Consider the following 13,123-nt stretch of genomic DNA (forward strand, 5'->3'; position numbering starts at 1 on the left):
TCTAATTGTTCGAATTTGTCTAGACAGGTCGCATAAAAATTTAAAAAGTGTAACTTTTTGAAAATTAAAGAGAACTTTTTTTATTAACGTGGTGTTATTTTGTACCTTATTTGCCCTCTTATCTCTAATGGGTGAAGAATTAAACTGCGTTTCAATCTTTTTATGACACTTTAGATTATTGTGAATATCCTTACATAAGATATGCAGCACACTCATTTTAATGAATTCATTTGCTTTGTTTGATTGATTGATTTAATTTTAAATTTGTGCATAAAATGCAACTAATTAAAGTATGTGCATCTTAATTAATATGAAATGAAGTGCTATTTACAGTCCAGTTTTATTCAATAAATTTCAGCTCCTTATTTTATGCTAATTAATACTAACTAAAAATAATTGCTTTTCCATCAGTTTCGCAAATGTCAGTTTGGTCTAATAGATAGTATTTATTCCCATACATTATTAAAATATTTTTCTTTCCATTTAGGCACTGTTCAAAGCTCTTGGATTGAATGAAAAAGATTTCTGTTTTGGTTTGACTAAAGTTTTCTTTCGTCCTGGGAAATTTGCAGAATTTGACCAAATTATGAAATCAGATCCTCAAAACTTAGCATTGTTGGTTAAGAAAGTTCAAAAATGGCTTTTAATATCTCGTTGGAAAAAAACAATCTGGTGTGCTGTTTCTGTAATTAAATGTAAGTAAATGTACTCGCAGTATTAAGTAAACTTGTTTTTATTATTTGATTGTGGTTTATACATTGTGAAAGAACTGTTAGAACATAATCAAAATTTTTATTGTTATGAAATAGTTATCTTTTCATTTGTATTCTCATGTACTTAATAACGATTACAGAGCTATTTATTGCAATTTAGAGTTAGAATGCATATTAATACTTGTATGAAATGCTAAATTGAAGAGCTGGAATTTTAAAGAATATTTTCTAAATCTCCTTAATCATTTAGCTTGCTGAAGTGCGTGAGATTTGTTGAAAAGATGGCAATAAGTATTCATTTGTTGTTCTTATATAAAATAATAAATTCATATATATGATTTTATTTTTAAGGTATTCAACCTAAATTTTTAAATAAATGAAGCTTAACAGTGTTTCTTGAACAAATGATGCTTGAGAGCCATGGTGTTTTACACGTATATAGACGAACTTTGAACCTGACCTGATGTCTCCCCCTCCTCGTTTGCTAAAGCTGTCAGTTGCCAGCATATAGCTGGTGAGTGAAAGCGTCTTAAGTGACTGACTGCCATTGGTTTCCGTTTTAATAAGATTACAAAAAATAAAAGCCTAGACATTCCCAATGCATTGCAATTTGTGTAGAGCTTGGTGATTCTAACCATCGACAATATTCGGTTAGCTTTGGGGGATAAAATAGGCCTATGCATATAAAAAATGATATATCTGCTTCGAAAATAGCCACACATCAATGGTGAATGAAACATAATCTGTTATGTCCTCATTCAGAAATAAGATCATCATTGACCAAGTGGAGTACCTAGTGATACAGGATTGTCGAATGACACTTAGATGATTTACTGGCAGATCGGCATTGGATTTGTATTCAGAATTTTGGTTTCGTAGGAATCTTGGTGAAGTTCATACGAAAGCTGCTAATGAGCGAGTAGAAGCAACTGCATTTGGAAATCGCTCGAAACTGTTAAAGACTATCAGCACTGATTCCAGCTTCCACAAGGCAGTTATCTTATGTTTATGTTGCAGCCGTCTCTATGAATGCAGTCTTCCTGAGGTTAGAAAAAGCAAAACAGATCCATTGTAGTGTCAAAATTCATGCTAACCATCTCCCTTTAATCTAGTGACGAGTTTTATCACAATTACACACACACAGCACTTTCATTACCAGATGTACTATTGAAAGGTTCTGTCACCTTTGTGTTGTTGTGAGATGCCTTTAACCAGACCCGTTAGCAGCAAGCATTTGGCAGTTCCGTCGTAATAGAGCACCCGCCCATGCTTTATAATTTGTTCAGAATTTCTCAGCCAAACAGAATATACCCGTGCTTCGTCAAGTGCCTATTTTCCCAATATGTCTCTGTACTTTTTCCACAAGCTGAAAATGCCCTTGAAAGGAGACAGTATAGAGAAAACATTATAATGAAGATAACAAATCTGTTGCATACCATCTCAAAAGTTCTGTTCCAACATTGCTTTGTACTGAAATAAAACCATTGAGGGAAGTGGGTGCTAGTTCAGTGAGGTTACTCTGAAGGAAATTATGTATAATATTATTGTATCTCATATGAATAAAGGGCAGATACTATTTTTAACTCACGTTATATAATATTTTACCATGAGGATATATAAAGAGATTTGCAGCTCTAAAGCTTGAAGAGTACAGGCATGAAGCATTAAACAATAATTAAAATTATATTCATTAAATATTTCTAAATCACGTGGTATTCATGTTAAAATTACTCAATTTCAGTTGAAATATGGGTGCGCTTGTCTATTAATAGGTTCTGGTCAAATAATGAATCGAAAATTATTCTCTTTTAGTTTTTAGATTTCATATTATACTATTAGCATGTAAAACTAAAATTATCTGATGTGTCTTGCATTACAGAAAAACAGAAAATTCTTCATCTTTCAAACTGAGTCTTGAACTGATTTGGTTTGTTGCTTTGAAATTCTGATGGACTTGTAATTGTTTATTGATTGATTACAAAGATGAAAACAATGAGTTTTAAATCAATACTTTCACTAAATGCAATATTTTTTTAGGTACTTCAATTCTATTTCCCCTTCCATAATATTTTAGTTTAAACATAGTATCCGAACGCAGACAAAATGGCGCTTTATGGAATGTTTGATGTCGCATTTCCGCTTGCTTGAATGTGGCAGAAATCTGATGTTTGAGTAGAATTTGAATTGTTAAGTTATTTGATAATAACTTTTGATTCAGTAATGGTGAAACTTTCTGAGGTAGGCTCTGGTAAAGAACTCGTGTGAAATTCTGGATTTTTCTCTGCAATTATCCTTAATATTTATCCTAATATAAATGGCATGAATCATCATCTCATACTAGTATATAATGTAATGTAAGAACAAAGTAATATCCTTTCTACAATAAAAACTTGTGCAAGTTTTTCTCAGATTAATAAATTGTAACTTTAAAAGAGTGAATTTTGTTTGTCATCCTGTATTTTTTCCCCGTGTAGAAAATATTCTCAAAAAGTATAAAAAGACAATATCTTTTAGAAACGAAGGAGAATAATCTAAAGGTATTGTTGAAATCAAATTTGGGGAAGGCATCCTCTAAATGTGAATTTCATGTGTGTGTTTGTTGTTTTTCAGTGGAAGCAAATTTTACTGTTATTTTCTATGAACAAATTCTTATTAATAATCTGAACAATCATGGTGAAATTTATTTTTTGTAGTTAAGAAATTTTAGATTCTGATATCAGATTCCTTTGTTTTCTGTCTAGTGAAAAATAAAATTCTGTACAGACGTAATAATCTTATTGTCATCCAGAAGAATTTCCGTATGTGCCTCGCAAAACGGAAGTACCGACCACGGTAGGTAGTTCTTTATTTGCATTTCTGTTTGCGAACTATGAAAATCTTCTTTAATGTGAAATTTGTTACTTATCATTTTAATATTCAATGATGTTTTCTAGTATCAATGCATTTTTACTCTTGGTCTTGCTTCTATAAACCAGAAGTTTATACAAACTGATAAAAGTTAAATCTTCAAACATTTTGAGTGTGTTTAATACTTTTCTATATAACTTTTTATTATAAATCCCTTGAATATTTTTGCTTTAATAAGATTTTTAACTCCCTTTATAATACAAAGAAATGTTTATTATATAGTGAAGGCATAAGGAAGGTTATAAGGAAAAGGTATTAAAAACATAACCACCTAAAACGGGGGGGGGGGGGGGGTAAACCTCTTAAAACAAATTTTTATATGCATTTTTTATATAATTTGACTGCAAGAAAATTCTTCTCTTGGTAAATAACTATTGCAATTTATTCTTGTATACAATATATGAATAGTGTTGAAAGTTAATTCAATAAACACTATCTGATCTTACGGGGCAATATTTTTCATTTCCGTGACATTTCTCTTACCTCATGATTATTATCAACAGTTTACTTGAACTATTTTTCTTTTTTACCCGGAAAAAGCATTTACAATTAAGTTATTACCGAAACTTCTAATGTGCCATACATTTTTAAAACTAGAATGATAAAAATGTGAATTATGCTTGTGTTCTAACATATTGCCAAAAACTTGATTTTAACTAAAAAACATATTTATTTTTGTACAGATATTTCACCTCCATTCGTTTGCTGAATAAAATAAAGAGTTACAAAAGCTTGAAATATTTTTGCCTTTCTTTTGAATTTTTAATAATGCAAATAAGTTTTTGTGTAAATGATTTCACAATCAACCTTTATAGCTTTGAAAAATCAGTTAACAAATGATAATTTGCAGATGAGACATTAGTGAGAGAACGAATATTTTCTTTCAATATTCCTTGAAATGAATGAATACGAATGAACTCTCGTCTACCCTTCCTGAATTTCCCTACTTCATGTTCAACTTACTCTTCGTAAAATATTTAAAATACCTCCTTAAATTATTTTCTTTCTCACTGACACGACAGCGCAAGATGGGCCCTGACCTTCCTCAGAACTCCATTCCATGCCGTCCTGTTCTTGTCAAGGCTTACCAATTTGTCACCTAAATTACTTTATTAAATCACTTTAGATATTGCTTATTTATATTTCTTTAAATGAATTATTATAAGTGAAATGAATAATTATATCGCACACCTGCCGTTGTTTATATAAAAAGCCTAAAAGGTTAAGCTGCTTTAAATAGAATGAAATCGATTTTTATTTATTTTTCTGTCCTCTTAAGAAGACTTTCCTAATATATCTGTATGCATAAGTTATATAGATACTATGAATATTCTGTAGTTGTTTCTATATTTTTCTTTTTGAAATATCAGGATTTGTAGAATTTGATTGGCATACTACTTTTTATTTTTATAGCATTGTTTTTTGTTTTTTTTAGATACTTGTACATAATGAAATTGAAAAAGTTATGCGAAAAGCTGGATGCAATGTCACAGATTGTTTCTCAGTTAAACAAAGAGAAGAAAAAATCCTCTGCTGAAATACAAGCACTTCGTGAGAAAATGAAATATGCAATTCAACAGGCTAAGGTGAGTGTTACTATTTCTCCACACCATAAAAAGTTTATCCCAATTCACATATAATTAACAAAATTATTACTAATAGAATTTTTGCACACATTCTTATATTACTTTCTATCAGCCAATACCTATTGATTTTTAAGGTTACTGATTTGAGTATTCACCAAATGGAGAAAAATCACCTGGATTTTGTGAAAGCTGTTGATGAATTATTGTTGAATTTGCAAAAGAAGGTAGAGCAACAGAAAATTGCTGAGGAGCGGGAGAGAGTTAGAAAGATTCAAGAAGAAATGGAACGTGAAAGATTAAAAAAAGAAGAAGAGAAACAAAAGAAATTAGAAGAAGAAGAAATGAAAAAAAGGTTAAACTGATGGCATTTTACATTTATAAATTTTCTATCTTTTAAACAATTTTTGTTGCAAATTTACTTGTTTGTTCAAATCTGTTTAGAAATGATTATCTTAAGAAACTGCTGTAAAATAGATTACCACTATTGTTTTATTTGTTAAATCTTTAAAGCAAAAACTTTAAAATACATTTTCAATTTTAAGTTTTTTTTTAAACATTTAAGATTGATAAATTACTTAATAAAGTTTTTAAAACTTACTCTCTTCTTACTAGTTTTGCCAATAATATTGTTATGTTAATTTAACCTCTTTCTTTTTATTTTGCCCCCATTTCTTTTTCCGCTTCCCCACTGTTCGAAAATTGCTCTCTGTTTTTAGAAATTCTCATCGCCATTTGTTTATTTAATTGCTACCAAAAAGATTTTCTGCCACTTAATTCAACCAATTTGTATTTTTACAGAAAAATGGAACTTGAACTTCAGAGGAAAATGGAAGAAGAGTGTAGAATCAAAGAGGAGAAGGAAAATGCAAAACGGATGGTTAGTAAGAAATGTTTCTTTTTGTTTTTTAATATATTATTTCGTTAATTTTTTTAATATTAGGAAATTTAAATTCACATGAATTAGGGCTTTTAATAGCTAATCCTCTTCCTCCCACAACATTCTTATTCGCTGTATATATATTATCATATTGAACTACTGTGGATGGTAATTATGGACTTAATTTTTACAGTATTTTTTGTTTTGAAATTAAAAATAATTATTAATAAGAAATTTGGGTACATTGATTAATTGATAGGTGTATTAGATGCGAAATTAATGAAAATGCTTCACTTTTTATTAAATCCCTGTAATCTTATAAGTGAAAACAGAAATAATAAACTTCACAATAGATTATTATAAGGAAATCATAATCAAATTATCTTAAAATATGTTGCTATATACATTGTATATTATATTTCAATTTACTTTTTGTTTCTATCAGCTTTTGATTTTGTTTTTTGTTTCCTTTATACTAAATTACTCCATGAATATGCAAAACTATTTATATAATTCTGTGTAAAGCTAATGTTTGATAAGTTTTTAAATGCAGGTATTTTCATTTAAGGTCAAGCAACCGTATCAACATTATAAATTTTGAAAAATGAGTTTTTGTCATGGTTTTTCCTGAATTTTTACAACACTGACTATTTATATACAATAAACATAAACAGATAATTTACTAATAATATGTTCAATTGTGAATAGTTGTTTTTTTTTTTTTTTTTCTTTGCATACCATTTGGATTTTATATTCCAAGAACTATATTTCAGTGAAGTCTGTTCTTTTAAAAAGTCATCTGATTCAACATTTTATTTCAACTATAATAGTTGACTTATTTGCAGATAATACTGATACAAATCTATAATGCTAAATTAATGTCAAGCTTGGCAAAGGGATTTACAGTGATTATTAATATATATTCAATGGATGTCAGATCAGTGATGATCAGTGGATGGCTTTAACTCTATTAGGACTCAAATCAGAGGTTCTTATTGAAAATTCCATACCATGTAAAAGGCAAAGAGATCACACAAGGATAAATTCTGTCTTTGCAAAGTTGATCGCATTCCGAGCTGTTGCGCTGAGTGCTCTTGCTGTTATTTAAGTAGCGATTTGCAGTTTGCTTTTGTGTCGATAATTTCTGTAAGTATTGTTCTTTGTGTGCACCTCGGCCGAGTTTTACTACCCGTGTTTTGTGGAATAAAGTGTCGTCTTCCATTATCCATTATGCTGGATTCACCATACACCCACTGGATGATTCCCATAATTATATTCACACAATATTTGTTGAGGTTGTTTTTGCCTAAATTCTTGGAGTATATTAATATTCTGTTTACTCCTTCTGAATTTATCAAAATACCTATAATACTTATTAAAATAGTTTTAAATAAATATTTAAAATTAATAATGTTTTTATGCTTATAGGAAGAATACCAAGCCCAGCTTCGCTTACAGGAGGAAGAAGAACTGAAAAGGTATTGTTTGAATAAAATCTTTGTGTATGTGATATTAATTGATTAAATTCTATAAAAAAAATCAGCTTAGAAACTTCTAAATATTTATAAGCTGAATCCAAAAAAAAAAAAAAAAAAAAAAAAAAAAAAAACAGCGTTTGATTTTCTGTTTAATGAAAATATATACCATAAGTTTGGAAACGATTTTGGTGAGATTTGTTATAGTTCAGACGTTTCATTGATATGTTGAGAAAGTGGAGTGCTGGTTATTATGTCATTGTCTGTAGTTTAAAGATTATAAAGTCGGCTACAAAATCATTCTGTTTACAGATACAATGGTTTACAGATCACAAATTAACATAAAGCATATCTTTGTCATTAACTTATATTAAAGATTTCTTACATTTTTGGAAAAAGAATATATGATCTTGAATAGTGTAATACTGATTACTGGTTAAATTTCTGCTTGTACTTTTTTAAAGATAAATTACTTACAAGTCTAAATTATTAATTGCTACTTGCAATCTAAATTTCTTATGTTTGTATTAGTTGAATTAGTATTTTTATAGAAAATTTTCTATGAGAATTTCATTTAAATACTGAATATTTCCTATCTATTGACGACCTTTTTAAGCAATTATAAACTTTGTGAAAGTTATCAATTCTTTAGTTATAAACGTATTAATTTAAACATTCATATTACTCTCAGACATAAATTATTTTATTTAAATGTTATATTTTTCTGGAATAATGGCTTTATTGTTTCAATTTTAATCCTTAGGCAACAACAGTTGCAGCAAGAACACAGTGATCATGAACTTGCTCTTCGTTTAGCTCAAGATATGAATGGTGTTCCTGATGAAGTAGTAACTCCGCCTCCTCTTCCAAGGTATTTTTATTTTCATTCTTTAAATGTTAGAATAATGCTTTTAATTTATTTACTTGTATACCGTTAAAAAAATTAAAAGCTCATCTTGATTTTGCAACATTACTTAGTTAAATTTTACTGAATTTGTATGTAGAGCTTCAAAAATAAATATATGTAACCATTTTTTCTAATACCTTTTATAGAATAGTTTCTGCAGAATATGAAGAAAAATATAATTCAAAACTTCTCCACTCCAATCTTTCAGTTTTTCCAAAACAATGTTAGACGAGTTTATCTTTATTGATGCCTTCGCAAAGATTAACATGAATTATAGAATTTAAATACATAACTATGATGTAATGGAAAATTCTACTGTTTTGTTATTTTGCTTCTATTTAAATACGCAATTATTTAATACTTTAAAGTTAATTACTGTTTTAAAATTATCATTTATGTGTCCAAATATATCTGATTCAATTTTTTTTTTCTAAATATTTCAGCAATTTTAAACTGTTGAATTAGAATAGTTTTACTTTTAAATAGTTTGATTATTTTATATGCGACTCATTTTAATAAAACTTATATCAAAGTATGTGACCAAACAGATCTCATTCTGAATACTTAATACTTAGTTTGATATTAAGATACTTAAACTGTTTCTGCACAATAAATAAACATGTTTTAAATGTAACTAGATCAAATTCTTTTTGGATATGTTGCTTGAAATTCTTGTGAAAATAGATAAATATGAATGATCAGCTGATTAATTATTCAAAATCATAAGTTTTTGTCATTTTGTAAATCAGGTGCTTTAGAATAAACATAAAATTAAAATTGCTTGAATTATTCCTAAGTTTAAAAAAATAATTTTTTAAGAGTACAGTATGGGAGCTTAATTAATTTGCATCATTTGCCAGTTTTCATACTAGATTATGACTAAAATAATATTTTTAAATATATATTCTTTTTCCTGCCTTTCTCCTGCCAGATCTGCTTATGTGTTACAACAACAAGAACAACTTGCTTCCAAAAAGTATGACCTGTCCAAATGGAAATATTCTGATCTACGAGATGCCATAAATACATCATGCGGTAAATTTTTTTGTTATAACCATGAAATTTATATTTTAAACTTTGCTTTTCTTCAAAATTATTTTTATGTTGATCTTTATATCGATAATAATTAATACTGGAAAGTACATTTACATATTTATTTCCTTGTATGTTTAAAGATTTAGAATTATTGGATGCTTGTCGAGAAGAATTCCATCGTAGATTAAAAGTTTATCATTCGTGGAAGCTTAAAAATATGCACAAAGGAAGCAGTCAAAGTAGAGCTCCAGATTCAATCATGCAGTCAGGTAAATAAATCATTGTAATATTCCATTGCTAAGTTTTGTAATATCCAAGATAAATAATGTAGATATATTTCAATATTTTGAAATGTAAGCATTAAAGGATTTTTTTTTTTCTTTTTTAATATGTATAATCATGAGGTTTAAATTTAGTCACAAGTTCAAAAGTAATAAGTGTTTATTAACAAAAAAAAGTTTCCGATAATCCTTGTTCTAATATTTGTGTAGTTATTGACTGATAAGCATATAATTCCACCGTTGTTAATTTTGATATTAAAATTTTAAAAATTAATGAAAGTTTATATTAGTGTAGAGTTTAGAAATGGGGGTTTGTTTTTTTTCCTTCCCAAAATGAGTTGGCTTAATGTGGTTTCAATAGTTATGCATAATATTTAATATATAAGCTGTTTTTAAATTATTCAAATCTTTCTTTCAGCCAAACAAGCACCACCTATGCCTCCGGCCCGAAAATCTTCTCTTGGGACTGTGGCAGCAGACAGATATTTTCGTATTCCTTTTGTTAGGAACTCAGCACAAAAAGGCTGGTGGTACGCACATTTTAAAGGACAGTGGATTGCTAGGCAAATGGAACTTCACCCTGACAAGCCTCCAATCCAATTAGTAGCAGGTAGCTTTATATCTTTCCTACTTGTTTTTAAAAATTACTACTGTAGTTTTGTTACTACTTTCTCACTATGGTTTCCTTAATTTTCAGGCAAAGATGACATGCAGATGTGTGAATTAAGTTTGGATGAAACAGGCCTTACACAGAAAAGAGGCGCTGAAATTCTTGAAGAGGAATTCAATGCTGTGTGGGATAAGCACAGTAAAACAAGTTCTACAGTTCCTTAAAGAAATTGAAATCTCAAAATGCTAACAAGATAATGTTTAATATATGGTTTAATTTTATTGGGCACAAGAGTATGATTATTATATTAAATTGGATATATATTTATTTTTAATTATCGTTTTATTGATTTGACTTGAAAATGATTTATTTTGAATGCAAGGGGAAAAGTTCATTTCTGCTATCTGAATAATGTTTATTAATAATGGTCACTATTTAACTGTCCAAATTAAGAGTTTAAACTTAACTAATGAATGTATTGTTAACTATGTTGTTTCATTATAGTTTATGAAATGAATGTTATCTTTACACTCAAAGTTTTTTTCTGAGCTTTTATGAACTTTTTGTGATATTTACTAAATGTTTTAATCTGGTTACTAGTTTATTACTGAAAACTTATTTAAAAAAATACATCAATCTAAAAAAAGAATATACAAGTTTTTGCTCTAAGTGCATTTACTCAATGGATTTTTACTTATGTTTTGTCATTGTGTCTAGTTGTTTATGAATGTCATATTTACTGATTACAGTTTTTTTTTATTACTTAGTAATGGATGTTACACACAAATTTAGTTTTTAAAAAAATACTTATGGACTAGCAATATTTTCAAATCACTAAAATGAAATATTACAATTCACAAATTTAAAAAGTGGTGATTATTCTAACTAGTCTTTTTCACAGTGCACTGATTTTTGAATTTCTTTTCAATATATGTTACACATTTTGGTTAGACTTGGTATGGGCAGCTAAAATTGTATGCTTCTTTTCTAGAATAAATAGTTTATAGTTTCTTTTCACTGTTTATACTTTGTTATTCACATAATGCATGCTATGTTTATGTTTACGATACCATCTATTTCCTCTCATTTACATTTAAAAAACTGCACAAAATCAATAAGTGATGCAATACCATAACTGAAACGATGCAGATATGATAGTGAAATGAAAGTTTGAATGAACTAATATTCAAATAAGTTTTTGAGAATCTATCAGAATAAAAGACTTTCTATTAACTGATACGTGAACAGCTTTATATATGTAAGCAAAATTTACATAATACAATCATTAAATGAGATTGGGTGAATTATTTAAAGACAATTTTATAGCATGCTTAATCATATTCAAATGAATACTCAAGAATTGTCAACTTAGAATAGTAACTTTTCTATACTTGCTGTTCTTATAATGAGAACACCGCTCTCTTACTTAAGGTAAACTCATTCACCCTTTTATTAAAATTATTTGTTCCCAAGGTCTCGTTAATACTAAAGAAATAGAATATCTGAATTTCCTGAAAACTTATCCTTCTCCCTTTCTATTTAAAGCTAATTATAGCAGTGTATTCTATTCCTTTTGCTTAGTGATAAAAACAGAAAATGCAACAGTAAGATCTCCAATTGAACCATTCATTGACGAGTGCTGGAAAAAAAAAGGCCTGCAAATTACTGATTTGTGTGAGAGGGAGCAGAACCCAAAATTCATAGCTTCTGGAAATTATAATTTTAAAAGAAGAAATACCAAACAGGCGCAAATCCAGCTAATTAAGAAAAAAATGTACTTTTCTAATTATCATAGTGCATTTCAAATTTGATTGTAAAACAATTGTACTTATTTTGGTAATAAGATGCTATAAATGAAATCTAATGTTTTGCCGATATTTTTCCTAATAGAGCGAATCTAAGATATTTCATTTAGGAATAAAGGCCTTGGCATAGTTAAACCCTTTGACTACACATTTATTTGTTACAACTTTTGTATTTGAAATGCATTTAATTTTTTGAACATGTGAAGGCAGTAGCTTTTATGTAAGAATTTATTTCTTATTATCATGTACTGCTACATGATATTGAGATGATTTAAGTTAATTAGAATTCCAAAAAAAATAATGGAAACAAATTTAGACAAATATGGAACGTTCTATTACGTCAAATGTACCCAAAGATTTAAAATTTTTCTCATTGTGTAAAATTTTGTGCTTTCAAATTTTGTCTATAAATAGTGCTGTACCTCAGAAGTAAAAGTGGGAGGAGAGATATAACACCACCTTTGATGCCATTGTTTGTTGATAGCTTTAGTCACAAGGTGAAACCTATGAAAAGCGTATATTGAAATATAGTAGTAGATTGTACACATTTAATGTTTAATTTTTGGTGTTGAAATGCATTCTCTGTTTTACTGGTCTTGGGTTTTTAAGGATTGAAAAATTCAGTTATTTATTTTTAATTGTGGAATAATCTGAACTTTTCTACAACAATTCATTGATTGTGAAATATGCCTTAGACTGTTAGTACTACCTGTCCATTAAAGAGTTATTTATTTCAATGGGCATGATTATTTTAAAAAAATGAAATTCGTTTCATGTCCTACTAGCATCATGAGGAAAGAAAAAGTTTATTGTGTTACATATATTAATTTCTTAGCAGTAGCAAGTCCGCATAGGATTTTGATGGACATTGCAAAATTTAATTTGAACTTTGACATTTGCTTGCATCTGTAGTAACTCGGATGTACG

The 13,123-nt window shown here is 28.4% G+C and overlaps 1 protein-coding gene across 1 annotated transcript in view; it reads left to right on the forward strand.

The window, feature by feature from the left end:
* The window catches only part of LOC129959539 (unconventional myosin-VI-like), a 51,224-nt gene extending 39,822 nt beyond the window's left edge, over window positions 1–11,402 (forward strand). The window contains exons 17-27 of the mRNA XM_056072419.1: window positions 488–695; window positions 3,455–3,545; window positions 5,056–5,206; window positions 5,341–5,558; window positions 6,005–6,083; window positions 7,512–7,561; window positions 8,322–8,429; window positions 9,397–9,500; window positions 9,641–9,769; window positions 10,200–10,391; window positions 10,479–11,402. Coding sequence (XP_055928394.1) covers window positions 488–695; window positions 3,455–3,545; window positions 5,056–5,206; window positions 5,341–5,558; window positions 6,005–6,083; window positions 7,512–7,561; window positions 8,322–8,429; window positions 9,397–9,500; window positions 9,641–9,769; window positions 10,200–10,391; window positions 10,479–10,615 — 1,467 coding nt within the window. The 3' untranslated portion in view covers window positions 10,616–11,402. The remainder of the gene's footprint in view (window positions 1–487; window positions 696–3,454; window positions 3,546–5,055; window positions 5,207–5,340; window positions 5,559–6,004; window positions 6,084–7,511; window positions 7,562–8,321; window positions 8,430–9,396; window positions 9,501–9,640; window positions 9,770–10,199; window positions 10,392–10,478) is intronic.
* The last annotated feature ends 1,721 nt before the right edge of the window (window positions 11,403–13,123 follow it).

The sequence above is a fragment of the Argiope bruennichi genome, chromosome X1 (genome assembly GCF_947563725.1).
Source record: "Argiope bruennichi chromosome X1, qqArgBrue1.1, whole genome shotgun sequence".
NCBI lineage: Eukaryota > Metazoa > Arthropoda > Arachnida > Araneae > Araneidae > Argiope > Argiope bruennichi.